At 44.3% G+C, this 17,949-nt stretch overlaps 1 protein-coding gene across 2 annotated transcripts in view; it reads right to left on the minus strand.

The window, feature by feature from the left end:
* LOC106560843 (guanine nucleotide-binding protein G(o) subunit alpha) overlaps positions 1-17,949 on the minus strand; it is a 144,905-nt gene that overhangs the window by 104,079 nt on the left and 22,877 nt on the right. For both annotated transcript variants that reach the window (XM_014124202.3, XM_014124203.3), the window contains exon 3: positions 252-393. In XM_014124202.3, coding sequence (XP_013979677.1) covers positions 252-393 — 142 coding nt within the window. The remainder of the gene's footprint in view (positions 1-251; positions 394-17,949) is intronic.

Here is a 17,949-nt window from a genome sequence, read left to right on the forward strand (position 1 = left end):
TTCACGTGTTAAAATCCCGTGGGTGAATATATCGGTGTCCGTCAGTGTTTGACAGTTTGTGTATTTGTTAATATTAACATGTTTGGGAGGCCTTCACTACAGTATATAGTGGTAACGGCACACAATGCTCTGCTTACTAATGTTCGTGACAGTGGGTATGCATGTGTGTGTGTGTCTGCGTGTCTGTCTGTCTAGTTGTAGTCCATTCCCTCAGTGCTACAGTGTACAGATAGAGCAGTAGAGAGACTCACTTTTCTCTCCTTGTCTCCGTACTCCAGGCCCAGGGTGTCCATGGCACGGACGATGGCAGCCAGAGACTGGATTGTGTTGCTGAAGACCACAGGCTTGTACTGCTTCACATCATCTCCAGAGAAGCCATCCTCGTGGATAATCCTGCAAACATGAATGTGATTCATACAGGTCAGGTGGGCATTTACCTAAACAGGGACAACATGTTCACGGCACACATACTGGTGGCAGACACACAGAGGCACACATACTGGTGGCAGACACACAGAGGCACACATACTGGTGGCAGACACACAGAGGCACACATACTGGTGGCAGACACACAGAGGCACACATACTGGTGGCAGACACACAGAGGCACACATACTGGTGGCAGACACACAGAGGCACACATACTGGTGGCAGACACACAGAGGCACACATACTGGTGGCAGACACACAGAGGCACACATACTGGTGGCAGACACACAGAGGCACACATACTGGTGGTAGACACACAGAGGCACACATACTGGTGGCAGACACACAGAGGCACACATACTGGTGGTAGACACACAGAGGCACACATACTGGTGGTAGACACACAGAGGCACACATACTGGTGGCAGACACACAGAGGCACACATACTGTATCCCACACACACACACACACACACACACACACACACACGCGCGCACAGCCAAGCGCACACAGCCAAGCGCACACAGCCAAGCGCACACAGCCAAGCGCACACAGCCAAGCGCACACAGCCAAGCGCACACAGAAACACAGAGGCTTGGGTAGCCCTGAGCTCCTCTCTCTTCCTCAGCCTGGCTCCATCTTAATTCTATTTTCCTTTCATTTGCTCCGTTGCCACTGTAGATGGCCGTTGAAGAAAGGGGGAGAGAGGGGAGATCTGAGAGTTTCTCCCCCACCCAGCAGCCAGAGCTAGTCCAGGACCAGATGTGGAGAGTGCGCCCCATTAGGCAGATACACATGGAGACACATTGACCCCAGGCCTGAGATCTCCTCTTCACGACACAAACACCACAGCAGAGAGAGGCTCAGCCGATTTACCCCCGACAGGCACCATTAACACCTCACCTCACCGCCCAGCCCCACACTCTCACTGGTCATGATATCCAGTCCCCAGTCCATTTAATGGACCAGATGGAGCACGAGCTCCTACCAACAAAGAGTACAGTCTGAGCATTGTGTTTGTGAAAGTGAGCGTGTGTGTGCCCTTTGAAGTAGGCCAAGCATATAAAAAGAAAGGCAGAGAGATGTCAGTGCCCTAAGCCCTGACTTACTGCGCAAGAGAGAGGCAGAGTGTCCCAGCCCAAGAAGCCTGCGGCTGTAACATACAGATACAGTTTGTGATCCTCCAACAGCAATATGCCTCCTCTCCAGTAACATGCCTTTCATAAGACTCTTTGCAATGACTCCATGTCTGTCTCGACTCATATCACTATGAGTCGAGAAAAATTGTATGAAAATGAAATGTATGCATTCACTACTGTAAGTCGCTCTGGATAAGAGCGTCTGCTAAATGACTAAAATGTAAATGTAAAATGTACTCTCTCAATACACTGACAAGCCTGAACTTGCCCTGCTGTGTGTGTGTGTGTGTGTGTGTGTGTGTGTGTGTGTGTGTGTGTGTGTGTGTGTGTGTGTGTGTGTGTTTGCACTTGCTTTCCTACATTATCAGCAGTGGTGTAAAGTACTTAAGTAAAAATACTTTAAAGGTACTACTTAAGTAGTTTTTTGGGTATCTGTACTTTACTGTACTATTTATATTTTGACTATTTTTACTTCACTACATTCCTTAAGAAAATATTATACTTTTTACTCCATACATTTTCCTTGACATTCAAAAGTACTATTTACATTTTGAATGCTTAGAAAGACAGGAAAATAGTCAAATTCACACACTTATCAACAGAACATCCCTGGTCATCCCTACTGTCTCTGATCTGGTGGACTCACTAAACACACATGCTTAGTTTGTAAATTATGTCTGAATGTTGGAGTGTGCCCCTGGCTTTCAGTAAATAAATAAAAACAAGAAAATGGTGCCGTCTGGTTTGGTTAATATAAGGAATTAGAAATTATTTATACTTTTACTTTTGATACTTAAGTATATTTTAAACCAAGGTTAGGGTTAGGTTTAGGGTTCTGGGGTTAAGGTTAGGGTTAGGTTTAGGGTTCTGGGGGTTAAGGTTAGAGTTGGGGGTAGGGGTGTTGTTAGGGTTAGGGAAAATATGATTTTTAATGGTCAACATTTTTATACTCCAAAAAGTCCTGAAATTTCACAAAAACAAAGCTGTGTGTGTGTGTGGCAGGCTGACATTTACTGTCATGAGTCTTGTCCTGGAGGCAAAACTGAGAGTTTTCCTCTTAAACAGCTGCAAAGTCAAAATTGGCTATGTTGTAAACATTCATGAAAACAAAAATGAACTTTTTGGTCTTTATTTAAGGTTAGGGTTAGGCATAAGGGTTAGCAGTGTGGATAAGGTTAGGGTTAGGCATAAGGGTTAGCAGTGTGGATAAGGTTAGGGTTAGGCATAAGGGTTAGCAGTGTGGATAAGGTTAGGGTTAGGCATAAGGGTTAGCAGTGTGGTTAAGGTTAGGGTTAGGCATAAGGGTTAGCAGTGTGGATAAGGTTAGGGTTAGGCATAAGGGTTAGCAGTGTGGATAAGGTTAGGGTTAGGCATAAGGGTTAGCAGTGTGGATAAGGTTAGGGTTAGGCATAAGGGTTAGCAGTGTGGTTAAGGTTAGGGTTAGGCATAAGGGTTAGCAGTGTGGTTAAGGTTAGGGTTAGGCATAAGGGTTAGCAGTGTGGTTAAGGTTAGGGTTAGGCATAAGGGTTAGCAGTGTGGATAAGGTTAGGGTTAGGCATAAGGGTTAGCAGTGTGGATAAGGTTAGGCATAAGGGTTAGCAGTGTGGTTAAGGTTAGGCATAAGGGTTAGCAGTGTGGTTAAGGTTAGGCATAAGGGTTAGCAGTGTGGTTAAGGTTAGGGTTAGGCATAAGGGTTAGCAGTGTGGTTAAGGTTAGGGTTAGGCATAAGGGTTAGCAGTGTGGTTAAGGTTAGGGTTAGGCATAAGGGTTAGCAGTGTGGTTAAGGTTAGGGTTAGGCATAAGGGTTAGCAGTGTGGTTAAGGTTAGGGTTAGGCATAAGGGTTAGCAGTGTGGTTAAGGTTAGGGTTAGGCATAAGGGTTAGCAGTGTGGTTAAGGTTAGGGTTAGGCATAAGGGTTAGCAGTGTGGTTAAGGTTAGGGTTAGGCATAAGGGTTAGCCGTGTGGTTAAGGTTAGGGTTAGGCATAAGGGTTAGCAGTGTGGTTAAGGTTAGGGTTAAGCATAAGGGTTAGCAGTGTGGTTAAGGTTAGGGTTAAGCATAAGGGTTAGCAGTGTGGTTAAGGTTAGGCATAAGGGTTAGCAGTGTGGTTAAGGTTAGGGTTAGGCATAAGGGTTAGCAGTGTGGATAAGGTTAGGGTTAGGCATAAGGGTTAGCAGTGTGGTTAAGGTTAGGGTTAGGCATAAGGGTTAGCAGTGTGGTTAAGGTTAGGGTTAGGCATAAGGGTTAGCAGTGTGGTTAAGGTTAGGGTTAGGCATAAGGGTTAGCAGTGTGGTTAAGGTTAGGGTTAGGCATAAGGGTTAGCAGTGTGGATAAGGTTAGGGTTAGGCATAAGGGTTAGCAGTGTGGTTAAGGTTAGGGTTAGGCATAAGGGTTAGCAGTGTGGATAAGGTTAGGGTTAGGCATAAGGGTTAGCAGTGTGGTTAAGGTTAGGGTTAGGCATAAGGGTTAGCAGTGTGGTTAAGGTTAGGGTTAGGCATAAGGGTTAGCAGTGTGGTTAAGGTTAGGGTTAGGCATAAGGGTTAGCAGTGTGGATAAGGTTAGGGTTAGGTTTGAGGATTTGATGACTTTGTGGCTGTGCCAGCTAGTGACCACTCTGCAGAGCTTCCTCCAGAACAAGATTAATGACGAAATAGCTAACTTGCGTGTGTGTGTGTGTGTGTGTGTGTGTGTGTGTGTGTGTGTGTGTGTGTGAGAGAGACAGTGACTTACCTACAGCTCAGCAGTAATGCTGCTGTGACACAGACATGTGCGTGTCAACGACAAGAGAATATTGCCTCTATCTCCCCTTTACTCTCCCTGTCTTCTCTCTCCCTCCCTCCCTCTTTCAACAATAATCTTCCTATGACGAATGCTTTATCTGTGGGTGTAATAAACAGCAGGGGGGAGACACTGGTTCTGCATTACTGATACCTGGGCTGGTGGGCGGGGGTGTTCCAGAGGAGAGGGGGGAAGGTTCCTACTCTCCCCAGCACAGAGCATATGTGGAAGGGTTGAGGAAAGTACAGAAGGGAGGGGAGCTTTGCATTATATAGCCTACTGTAAACTGTGTGTAGTTGTGTGAGTCACCTTACTTTGAGTAGTCCCATAATCCTGTGGTCAATGACTCTGGTATCGATTGTCAGAGCTTAGCTCCTCTCCAGGGGAAATGAAAGCTCTCTCAGACACTGTTTTCCTTCCTCTTTAACAGACTTGTTTTACTTGCTGGCATTGTGACTGGCAGACCAGGTGTGCCTTGGCAGAGATAGGCATGTGGCAGCCAGGACCCCCCCCCCATTGGGGAAACTAAGAGGCAGGTTAACACCTGGGTCGTTCTGGGTCGTTCCATGTCATTTCAGCAAGCCTATCTCAGACTGTTCTGAAATCCTTTGTGTAGTTAGAAAGATAAGATTAGCATTCTGGAAACATTATTTTGTTGAAATATAACTTGATCTCTGAGGAATTAGGCTAATTGATTGCACCCAACTTGGCCAATTTAATTTCCAGGATTCATATAACATCCAATAAATATAGTACCTTACATCTGATTTGAACCTAACTTTTTTCTACCAATGAGTTAGACCTGAGGAATCCAAAGGAATAGTCAAAAGACAACCATGGACCCCCTACACCAATCCCACCCTAACAAAAAACATTATACAGTATCAGTTCTCTATGTCTGGCAAGTAGTATGGTGCTGAGGCTTGGAGTATTGTCACGATTGTCTCGATGGTGATGTCTCCCCCACCCCTGATCAGATAAATGAGTCCATGCCGTCCCTATGAGGGGTGTGTCACTTGAGTGGCTTGAGTCACTGACGTGGTCTTCCTGTCTGGGTTGGCGCCCCCCCCCCTTGGGTTGTGCAGTGGCGGAGATCTTTGTGGACTATACTCGGCCTTGTCTCAGGATGGTAAGTTGGTGGTTGAAGATATCCCTCTAGTGGTGTGGGGGCTGTGCTTTGGCAAAGTGGGTGGGGTTATATCCTGCCTGTTGGCCCTGTCCGGGGGTATCATCAGATGGGGCCACAGTGTCTCCTGACCCCTCCTGTCTCAGCCTCCAGTATTTATGCTGCAGTAGTTTATTGTCGGGGGCTAGGGTCAGTCTGTTATATCTGGAGTATTTCTCTTGTCTTATCTGGTGTCCTGTGTGAATTTGAGTATGCTCTCTCTAATTCTATCTTTCTTTCTCTCTCTCGGAGGACCTGAGCCCTAGGACCATGCCTCAGGACTACCTGACATGATGACTCCTTGCTGTCCCCAGTCCACCTGGCCGTGCTGCCGCTCCAGTGTCAACTGTTCTGCCTGCGGCTATGGAACCCTGACCTGTTCACTGGACGTGCTACCTGTCCCAGACCTGCTGTTTTCAACTCCCTAGAGACAGCAGGAGCGGTAGAGATACTCTCAATGATTGGCTATGAAAAGCCAACTGACATTTACTCCTGAGGTGCTGATCTGTTGCACCCTCGACAACTACTGTGATTATTATTATTTGACCATGCTGGTCATTTATGAACATTTGAACATCTTGGCCATGTTCTGTTATAATCTCCACCCGGCACAGCCAGAAGAGGACTGGCCACCCCTCGTAGCCTGGTTCCTCTCTAGGTTTCTTCCAAGGTTTTGGCCTTTCTAGGGAGTTTTTCCTAGCCACCGTGCTTCTACACCTGCATTTCTTGCTGTTTGGGGTTTTAGGCTGGGTTTCTGTACAGCACTTTGAGATATCAGCTGATGTAAGAAGGGCTATATAAATACATTTGATTTGATTTGATTGAAGTTGTTAGGTTTATGTCCTATCCTACATCCTGATTTTACCAGGTTCTGACAACTAGCTGGTGCTGTTCCTGCTAGTAGGTGATTTCTTTTAAAGACAGGTTCCCTGTAGGCAGTGTATGGACAAGGGATGAAAGCAACCCATGCTTCGTTTTGTTTACCTGGCCACTGTTTCAAATGCTAACTTTTTAGCATCAGTGAGACAAATCCAATGCAAGTCAGCGGTACCTATATTAGCATTTCCACGCTTCATACCCAAATCATCTATAAGTAACATCTTTGAATTACACAATAAATGTTTTGATACTTTAGGATGATTTGGACATGAAGCGTGAAAATACTAATATACATACCAGTGACTTACATTGGATTTGTAACACAAATGCTAAAAGGTTAGCATTTCAAACAGTGGACAACAAAACCAAAGCATGAATTTCTATCATACCTTGTCCATAGACTGCTTACATGGTAGGGAAGGACCTCATCCAGCTGAGCCACGGTCAGTTCACCCCGCTACCATCTAAAAGAAGGAGACAGTAGAAAGCTGAGACTGAGAGACTGATAAACAGCTTCTATCTCAAGGCCATCAGACTGTTAAACAGATTCCTGCAGTACCCTTCCCTGAAACTTAGTCACTGTTACTAGCCGGCTACCACCCGGTACTCTACCCTGCACCTTAAGAGACTTCTTTGGCCTATGCACATAGAGTCGTTGAACACTGGTCACCTTAATCATTTTTACATATTCCTTTACCCACTTCATATGTATATACTGTATTCTAGTCATGGCACATCCTATATAACTACTGCTGTCCACATATTTTTTATTCATATACTGTCCATATTATCTTTACACACCATCATATACAGTTTGTTCTGAAAGTATTCACACCACTTGACTTTTTCCACATTTTGTTGTTTTACAGCCTGAATTTAAAATTGATTACATTTGGATTTTGTGTCACTGGCCAACACACAATACCCCATAATGTCAAAGGGGAATTATGTTTGACATTTATTTTTACAAATGAATTATAAATGAAAAGCTGAAATGTCTTGAGTCAATACGTTTTAAACCCCTTTGTTTTGGCAAGTCTAAACAAGTTCAGGAGTAAACATTTGCTTAACATGTCACATTTTTGAATGACTTCTTAAATCTCTGTACCCCACACATACAATTATCTAAAAGGTCCCTCAGTCAAGCAGTGAATTTCAAACACAGATTCAACCACAAAAACCAGGGAGGTTTTCCAATGCCTCGCAGAGAAGGGAACCTATTGGTAAATAAAAAATCAGAAGTTGAATATCCTTTTGAGCATGGTGAAGTAATTAATTACACTCGGGATGGTGTATCAATATACCCAGTCACTACAAAAATACAGACGTCCTTACTAACTCAGTTGCCAGAGAGGAAGGAAAAAGCTCAATGAGTTCACCAAGAGGCCAATGGTGACTTTAAAACAGTTAGAGTTGAATAGCTGTGATAGGAGAAAACTGAGGATGGATCAACAACATTGTAGTTACTCCACAATACTAACCTAATTGACAGAGTGAAAAGAAAGAATCATGTACAGAATAAAAATATTCCAAAACATGCATCCTGTTTGCAATAAGGCACTAAATGAATACTAGAAAAAAAGTGGAAAAGTAATTCACTTTATGTCCTGAATACAATGCGTTATGTTTAGGGGCAAATCCAACACGTCACTGAGTACCACTCTTCATATTTTCAAGCATCTGAGGCAGGATTGTGTCTTGGCACAGATCTGGGGAAGGGTACCAAAATATTTCTGAAAATGGCCTGCATACTCACCAGTCATGTCACCCATTGAGCATGTTTGGGATGCTCTGCATCGACATGTACAACAGCGTGTTCCAGTTCTCGCCAATATCCATCAACTTCACACAGCCATTGAAGAGGAGTGGGACAACATTCCACAGGCCACAGTCAACAGCCTGATCAACTTTATGCGAAGGAGATGTGTCGCGCTGCATGAGGCAAATGGTGGTCACACCAGATCCCGACAGATTTTCTGATCAACGCTCCTACTGTTTTTTCAAGGTATCTGTGACCAACAAATGCATATCTGTATTCCCAGTCATGTGACATCCATAGATTAGAGCTGTAACTCAGTAAAATCTTGGAAATTGTTGCATGTTGTATTTATACTTTTGTTAAGTGTGTATATATATATATATATATATATATATATATATATATATATATATATATATATATATATATATATATATATATATATATATATATATTTCCTAATTCCATTCTTTTACTTTTAGATGTGCGTGTATTATTGTGAATCGTTTTTAGATACTACTGCACTGTTAGAGCTAGGAACACAAGCATTTTGATACACCCGCAATAACATCTGCTAAATATGTGTATGTCACCAATAAGATTAGATTTGATATACTGTATATACACTGAACAAAAATGTAAATGCAACATGCAACCAGTCAGTATCCATTTGCCTCATGCAGCACGACACATCTCCTTCGCATGCAGGCAACGGAAGAACTGGGACATTGGCAGCTTCCAGGAATTGTGTACAGATCCTTGCGACATGGTCATGCTGAAGCATGAGATGATGGTGGTGGATGAATGGCACGACAATGGGCCTCAGGACAGTATTTCGAGCCGCAGCTCCATATTACTTGCCAGACATAGAGAACTGATACTATATACTCATTATTGTGTTGGGATTGGAGTGGGACCTGGGGTGTCTGTGGGTGGCTTTTGACCAGTTCTTTGGATTCCTCATGTCTAACTCATTGTTTGGTCCAAATCAGATGTTGGGTACCATAGTTATTGAATATTATATGAATCCTATAAATTAAAATGGCCAATTTGGGTGCAATCAATTCTCTTAATTTCTCAGAGATAAAATTATATTTCAACAAAATAATGATGCAGGAATGCAAATCTTATCTGTTTCTAACAGAAACAATTTTGGAACAATCTGAGATGGAGGGTGTCGAAATCCTTTTTCTTATGCTTTTTGAGGTGGAACGACCCACCTGGCAAAGACCTGCCAACATACCCTGCACTGCTCTGTACATGTTCCACAGGAACACCACCACACTGGACATTACATCTACTAAACAAACACTGCTGCTCAATGTCTTAACCACAGAGCCAACAGAAAGCAGAACATCCGTCTCCACATCTCTCCACACTGACCACTGCCCCATTGGGATGACCCATAGTGACCACAGCTCTACTCTGACCCTACACAACCACAGATCTCTAAATCACCATTAAAACAACACTCTACACCTGCAACCTTGCAAACGTTTAGTAAATATCATGTCAAGCCAATATCACCCAGCACCGCTGCCAGCTGTGCCTCTGTTTTCCTCTGTGCTGAAACTCCAGTGAGCGCGCCATCTCAGGTGACTGATTAATAATCCAGAGGTTCAAAACAACACGTCTTTAAGCAATCTCTAAATCACAAAGCTAAGTGCATGTTCCAAGGGTTTACTGATGTCCCAGGGGTTTCTGATGTCCCAGGGGTTTCTCATGTCCCAGGGGTTTCTGATGTCCCAGGGGTTTCTGATGTCCCAGGGGTTTCTGATGTCCCAGGGGTTTCTGATGTCCCAGGGGTTTCTGATGTCCCAGGGGTTTCTGATGTCCCAGGGGTTTCTGATGTCCCAGGGGTTTCTGATGTCCCAGGGGTTTCTGATGTCCCAGGGGTTTCTGATGTCCCAGGGGTTGCTGATGTCCCAGGGGTTGCTGATGTCCCAGGGGTTTCTGATGTCCCAGGGGTTTCTGATGTCCCAGGGGTTGCTGATGTCCCAGGGGTTTCTGATGTCCCAGGGGTTTCTGATGTCCCAGGGGTTTCTGATTCTCACAGGGGCCGAATGACTCATTGTTCTGTTTCTGATAGGAGACACTGAAAGGACAGCAAGTCCTTATACCAGGCCACCTGTCAGAAAGAGCAGATCCAGGCCCACACCACAGGTCAGCTAGCTACAACACACAGTACAGTCTGCAGAGTGCATGTCAGGAGCTGATACAAGAGTGATTACAAGTCACTCTACAAGGGTGATTAAAAGTCTTGTCTTTCCCCCTGTGTCCCATTGCAGAGCAGTGGAGGGAGAGAGCTCTGAAATGAGACTGCAGGATTTACCATACCACACTGTGCAGTGTAACCTGCTGTCTAGTACAGTATATGGTAAAACCAGCCTTCCCAGTAAGAAGGGTCAGAAGGCTCTGCTATACCCTTGAGTGTAAGGACATGAAAAGTACAGAGTGTGCTACATTAGTGTGCTACATTTTCAAAGTCATCTTCCCTTGGTTTCCATTCCTCTCTGCAAAGCCTCATCAGGCAGTGTGTGGGTGGAACACCACAGGAGAGCTCAGATCATTATTACTGCCTTCCCTTCCCACCAACTTTATTAAGGGACCCTCATTAAGTAACAGATAGAGAGAGAGGGGGAGAGGGGGAGAGAAAGAAAGAGAAAATAGGTACAGAGTAACGGAGCAGCACAATTGGAGGATAATTTTAATGTTCGAAGGGTCTGTGCTTTTCACGCTTGAGGACTTTTCTCATTTGGGTCTCTCTCGGCCGTCTGTCAGCTGGGAGGAGAGGAGAGGAGGGAGGGCGGCAGGTAGCCGCTGGGGAGGGCAGAACAGAGAGCACATTAGGCCCTCCTTGGTGTCTGACACGTGGAGATCTGTGAACTGGAACCTCTACCACCACGTCACTGTCACTGCCTCTCACACAGAGGGAGGGGCTTCTAAGAAGGGATGGAGTGGTCATTTTGCATTCTAGCCATGTACTGTACTGTACTGTACTGTACTGTACTGACTGACTAAATGCAACGTACTTGTTTACATAATGCTTTTGGTCTTACAATAAATGGAGCGCCTTGTATTGTGTACAGGTTTATTATACCTATTTCACTGTTGAGAGAAGTACGAGGGGGATGAATGGGATTTTTAAGCCAGTAATTTTGAGTTTGCAAATCGTCATGCCAAACAAATGATCCTTTGTGCTCCCGGCACGCTCCAGTGCTGTTGCTGTCATCGGCCCCGGGACAGAGCTACTTTGATTCCCTACCAGCGTTGGGGGCGCTATTTATAACCTCTGCAATCAGAGGAGCGCTGCCTCCCAAGCATCAGATGCTCCAGCCTTTAGCACCAATCTGTCCCCCACACCCCGAGGTCGACCCACAGACACACACATGGACTGCTACCTAGATGGCACCCCCTTTCCTTTTTAGTGCCCATAGACCCCATTGGACTGTGATTAAAAAGTAGTGCACTATATTGGGAATAGGATGTAATTTGGGATGCACAGACATAGCCAGGGTTACGGCAGCACCACACCTCGGCTAGCCCTAGATTGGAACAGGCACACAACATCCCTCCCTCACCGCTCCCTCACCGCTCCCTCACCACATTCAACTTCCATCTCACATTAGCTTTCTGATATCAAACCACCATGTCTATATTCATACAAAAACACAATCACACAACAGTAATTATAGGGTGTATCTAAGGCTGTATTTTCCCCTCCCCCTCTCATTCCACCTCTCTCTTGCTAAAACGCTGCATCTTCCTGACTATGCCTGCTGATCTCTCCTCTCACCCTCCCAGACCCCGCTCAGAGCTAAATCCTACCACTGAGATTATGAAGTGTCCTCCCTCAGTTGGGACTTGCCAGCTGGTTGCTGGGAGAGGGTGACAGTAATTTTGGGTTTGCTTCACACCCAGCCTTGATCAGTCACAAACGCTGAATAATTACAGCGACAGATCTGCATATCTACAGATGTCATTAAATCCCTCCCTAAACAGCAGCCATTGTCCCCTCATTCACACAGTCCTCTGCTTCCACCCCTCTCCCTCCTCTCCCTCCTGGTCGTTTGTCATCCTGTAATTATATCTGCCATTGTCATCTCCCCTGGAACCCAAGGAGGAGAAGGAGCAGGGGAAGAAAATAAGAGGTGTATTGCTGAGGCAGCAGAATATCATCGCTGAGGCCTGCAGGGTTTTGGGCTCTAACCCACCAGCCTGTTCTGATCACAGCTATATTTAACCAGTTTGGAGGATACAGGGTGGCATCTCAGCCCTGCATAAACTAGTTGTCACGTCCTGACCAGTGAGAAGGGTCCTTTTGCCATAGTAGAATGGTCAGGGCGGGGCAGGGGGGTTATTTTGTGTGTTTTGGGGTTGGTTTGTTTCTAGGGGAATTTGTTCAAGTTTTCTGTTTCTATGTTTCGTTTTCCTTGTGTGGCCGAGTATGGTTTCCAATCAGAGGCAGGTGTCTTTCGTTGTCTCTGATTGGAAGCCATACTTAGGCAGCTTGTTTTTCTTTGAGTTTTGTGGGTGTTTATTTTCCATTTAGTTATTGTACCTGACGGAACTGTTGGTCTTTTTTGTTATTTTGTAAGTGTTACTCATTAAAGTATTCAGAATGAGCACTATCCACGCTGCGCCTTGGTCTAATCCTTTCGACGCCTGTGACACTAGTGTTGCATGGTATACCGAAATATCTGTACTTTTCAGTACTAAAACATGAAAAACGGTTCCGTACTTTTTGTTAGTAGCTCTAGCCTGTCCCGGGAGTCTTGGCTACATCATGTTAGCTCCCCACTCATGCTGCACAGAAGTTAACACACTTAAATAATGGAACACGGCATGTAGAAATGTTTCAACTTAATTACTGTTCGCAAAACAATGTCTATACAGGCTAGCCTAGAACACACTAACTACAATGCAAGAAGATACCATCAGCTTTGTAGGCTTACAGTACTTTCCTTGCTAGTTTACAGCTAAAGATAACATCAATTCACTACCCTAGTACTTTGTTTGTGATAATATGCAAACCATAATGCAAAATATGCTGATTTCAAAGCTGATTTCACTTAAACGTCTCTCCCTCACATCTCCCCCTTGGACTGTGGGCTCTATTTAACAAACCTAACGTAACAGTACATCTTAGTGCTAGTGGTAGCGGCATAGGTCAAGGGGTGTGTCAGAAATATGTTTGCTATTTTCACTGCGGGAATTATGAGCACAAGAGCTGCCGGTAGCCAGTTATAAATAAATGAGTGTTGGTGTGTCGAGGATTGACTCCTCACTGGCTTATCAGATTGTGCTCCATAGATGGATATGTGGTTTCTTCAAGTTGTGTATTTACGTTTATGCATTGCGTTGTTTGTCACCAATTCGAATGTTAGATCATTATAGCCTAGTTTGTTAAATAGCATACAGAAAGAAAATAACTAAATGTAGGCCTAAATATGTTGAACGTTTGCAGTCCACATTGTTCTAAGTAATTGCATGGCTTCAATATGGAAATGTAACATGGCATTCGCACTGATGTAGGGGCAAGATCTGCTGTAAATTGCATTATGCATATGTCTCAGCCATGGGCATGCCAAACTTTGTCAATTTACTATCGATAAGGCCTAAAAAGACTGTGAATAATTGTAATTCGAATAAAAACTAAACTTGTTTTAAATAAACAGGCACCGTAATTGCTCCCAATGGGCATATAATATTAAGACAACTTAGACTGGAGGGTTTAACACATATCCAACGTTTTCACAGAACCTGGACAAAGATCCAATATGAAGAGAAAGGGGGAATGTCGACTCACCGTTACACAGCTCCCAAATGTTTTAGAAACATAATGGAATCTTACAGATCGCACTGATACTTCTCCAGAAATAGCAGAAGGCTCCTAAATTGCATTGCATGCGAGCCATGGACATTCTCACCATAAAGTCAGGATGGTGAATCATTCTAATAACTTTGGTTTTTAATCAAATTAAAACAAAAAACAAACAATCCGTTTTTTTTTCAAAAAACAACAATATTTCTAAATAGGTCGGGGTCAGAAGCACGATATCATAAAATCGGCAGGATAAAAAAGACATGAACTGGCCTTTGTTATAGTAGCCCAGCGGTAAGGGAGGGCTTGTTTTTTAATCATATGAAACGGAAAACAGGCAATTGTTACAGGAAAATAACTTCTAAATATGTGGGTCACCAGCATCATGCCATCTCTCATTTCATTATGGGAATATGCGCATATGTAGCCTACATGGAGTGGGTTTTACGCATGTTCAAAATGGGAGTTAGCTAAAATAATGTAGACCTACAGATACAAAGGGGATGTCCAAAATGTGATCTTTTAATAACGTTTTGGTGATTAAGATTTATTGAGCCAAACCCTTTATTGATAGGCTTGGCTACTTGCTGATGTCACGACTTCCGCCGAAGTTGGTCCCTCTCCTTGTTCAGGCGGTGTTCGGCGGTCGACGTCACCGACCTTCTAGCCATCGCTGATCCATTTTTCATTTTCCATTGGTTTTGTCTTGTCTTCCATCACACCTGGTTTCAATCCCATCAATTACATGTTGTGTATTGAACCCTCTGCTTCCCCTCATGTCCTTGTCGGTGATTGTTTGTCGTATGTTTTGTGCAAGTCATGTTCTGGTGTGCGACGGATTTTGTACCCTTTTATATTATTTTTGTATATATTAGTTTTCTGAGTTTTTTAGCATTTATTAAACTGCTCCGTTTATACCAAGTTCACTCTCCTGCGCCTGACTTTCCTGCCACCAGCACGCACCCATTACAGGTGAACGCACTGGGCATGACAAAAAAATACAGCATTCATTGAGGGGAGGCTATACTTGGTTTTTAATCAAATGAAACGAAATGGCAAAAAACATTTGTTTTTATGTTTATTAATATGAGGGTTACCAGCACAAAAAGTGCATCTCCTCTCTTGTTCAATGAGCATAAGGGCACTGTGCTTCATGGCTGGATAGGTTGAACTTCCGCTGACATATTTGTTATAATAAAAAAATCATAGCATGAGAAATAAATACACAATGAGTAACGATAACTTGTTTATTACACAGGGTACCAGTACCGAGGCGATGTGCAGGGGTACGAGGTAACTCAGGTAAATATGTACATATAAGTAGGGGTAAAGTGACTACTGTAGGCAACAGGATAGATAATAATCAGTAGCAGCAGCAACGTGATGAGTCAAAAGAGTTGGTGCAAATGGGGGGTCAATGCAGATAGTCCAGGTAGCTATTTGGTTAACTATTTAACTAACTATTTAGCAGTCTTATGACTTGGGGGTAGAAGCTGTTCAGGGTCCTGTTGGTTCCAGACTTGGTGCATCGGTACCACTTGCCGTGTGGTAGCAGAGAGAACAGTTTATGACTTGGGTGGCTGGAGTCTTTGACAATTTTTAGGGCATTCCTCTGACAGAGGTCCTGGATGGCAGGGAGTTTGACCCCAGTGATGTACTGGGCCTCACTACTCTGTGTAGCGCCTTATAGTCAGATGCCAAGCGGTTGCCATACCAAGCGGCGATGCAGCCAATCAAGATGCTCTCAATGGTGCAGCTGTAGAACTTTTTGAGGATCTGAGGGCCCATGCCAAATCTTTTCAGCCTCCTGAGGGGGAAGAGGTGTTGTCATGCCTTCTTCACAACTATGTTGGTGTGTGTAGACCATGCTAATTTCTTAGAGATGTGAACACAGAGGAACTTAAAGCTCTCGACCCTCTCCACTACAGCCCCGTCAATGTGGATGGGGATGTGCTCAGCACTTCCAAATGGAAGGGTAATTGTTTGTCACCTGTAGCTCCATGAAATCAGCAGAAACCAGCTCAATAACTGAATGCAAGCACAAACTTCTATCAAATCTGCATTTCCCTGTATTGTGGATAGGTCTAGGCTGCATCTTGAGATCAATAGATTTACCATTCAAATAAATGATTACCATTATATTATGTAGTTAGATTGGTAAAAACAAAGTCAAATTGACTGTATGATTCTATAATTGATTCATTAATTCATACGTGGCTATCTGAAAAATGGACATACAAATGTTCTAATGTAATGATGTTGAATTCAGAAGATGCCCAATGATTGAACAGAGCAGTAGCAGAGTATATCTGTCTGGATCAAGTGCCATTTTGGGACTGGCTAATACACCTTCTTTTCTGCTGAGGAGGGCTGTTCCTACTAGTCTGATGACAATGAACAGTGACACACCAGGCCTGAGGGGTAGAGGTGCTGGTAGAGGGCAAAGCACTGTGACTCCACGTAGAATTGACTGCCTCTGCATTTACTGCTTCTGCCCCTCACCCCGCCCGGCGCTGTCCTCCTCTCCACGCTGTTCCACCTGCATCTGTAATTAACATTAAAAGCAGCTAGAGCTAATTTACAGCCTCCTCCTCCTCGTCCCCCTGGAGGCTATCTGCCGGTGGGAGGGTGTTGCTTGCCACACAGGCCAATTTAGCTACCCCACACCTATCTGGCAAAGGTTATTCTGACACAACCCAGTAAACACTGTCACAACCTCCTCCAATTAACACCGCTCACAGCAACACAAACCAGAACAACTACATAAGTGACTATTACTCCGAGTAGCTAAAGAAGCCGGTCAACACATGGTTACACCATTCTGATTAGACCTGGACTGTCATTTTATCCATGACAGAGTATTCATATAGATGTTTCAATTCACACAATGATATAAGAGCTCCGTGTTGTAATGTACATCAGCGTGCGTACCATATCATTAGACTGCGCATGGTTACAGTAGTAGACATCAGACATATCACAGATGTGCTCCGGATCACCTGACCTCAGATCAGCTGAGGGGCCCAACACAAACAGCCGTTCCAACAAGGCCCCTTTGTCTGGTCTGTACAGGACCTGACCGGGGATCTGCTGCCCGACACAAACACCTCCCAGACCACAGACAAAGACCCTTTGTTCCCCTGCATGGACCTGACTGGCTGTACTCACTGACTGGCTGGTTGGTCAGCTCTGGCTCTGCAATTGACGAGTGCATCTGGACCACAGTGAGAAAGGGAGTGAGGGTGGTAGAGAGGGAGAGAGAGTCAAAGAGAGCAAGGGAGGGTCCAGATGGGAGAGCGAAACAATCTGAGAAATAGAGAAAGGTTAAAGGCAGAAAGAGCATAAGTGAAGTAGCAGACTGTCCCAGTGCACTAGCAGCACTGCCATCATTCCCCTCAGTGCACAGACAGAGAGGAGGAGATATGGGGAATATGCCACATTCCTCTTTTCCAGATACTCATCATGTCCTCCAGGCAGCCCTCCTGGCAGTAGCAACAACAGCAGAGCCAACCAGAGCTTAGTCCCTCTGCCCAGCCCAGCCTTCAACTACCTGTCCCACTCCATCCTGGTACAAGGGCCTTGATCACACACTGACACATTAACTGTGATACTCTAGTGTAGTTCAGTACAGTGGAGAGAAAGAGAGGACCTCACATTAGCGAAACCCTGACAAGTAGTGCATCTCCTCACTCCATTTATTCTGTAGATGAGTGAGAGCATATAAAAAAATTGCATTCGGAAAGTATTCAGACCCCTTGACCTTTTCCACATTTTGTTACATTACAGCTTTATTCTAAAATTGATTAAATTGTTTTTTTGCTCCTTAACAATCTACACACAATACCCCATAATGACAAAGCAAAAACAGGTTACTTGACATTTTTGCAAATTTAAAAAACGGAAATATCACATTTACATAAGTATTCAGACCCTTTACTCAGTACTTTGTTGAAGCACCTTTGGCAGCGATTACAGC

The sequence above is a fragment of the Salmo salar genome, chromosome 10 (assembly GCF_965601325.2).
Source record: "Salmo salar chromosome 10, fSalSal1, whole genome shotgun sequence".
Lineage (NCBI taxonomy): Eukaryota > Metazoa > Chordata > Actinopteri > Salmoniformes > Salmonidae > Salmo > Salmo salar.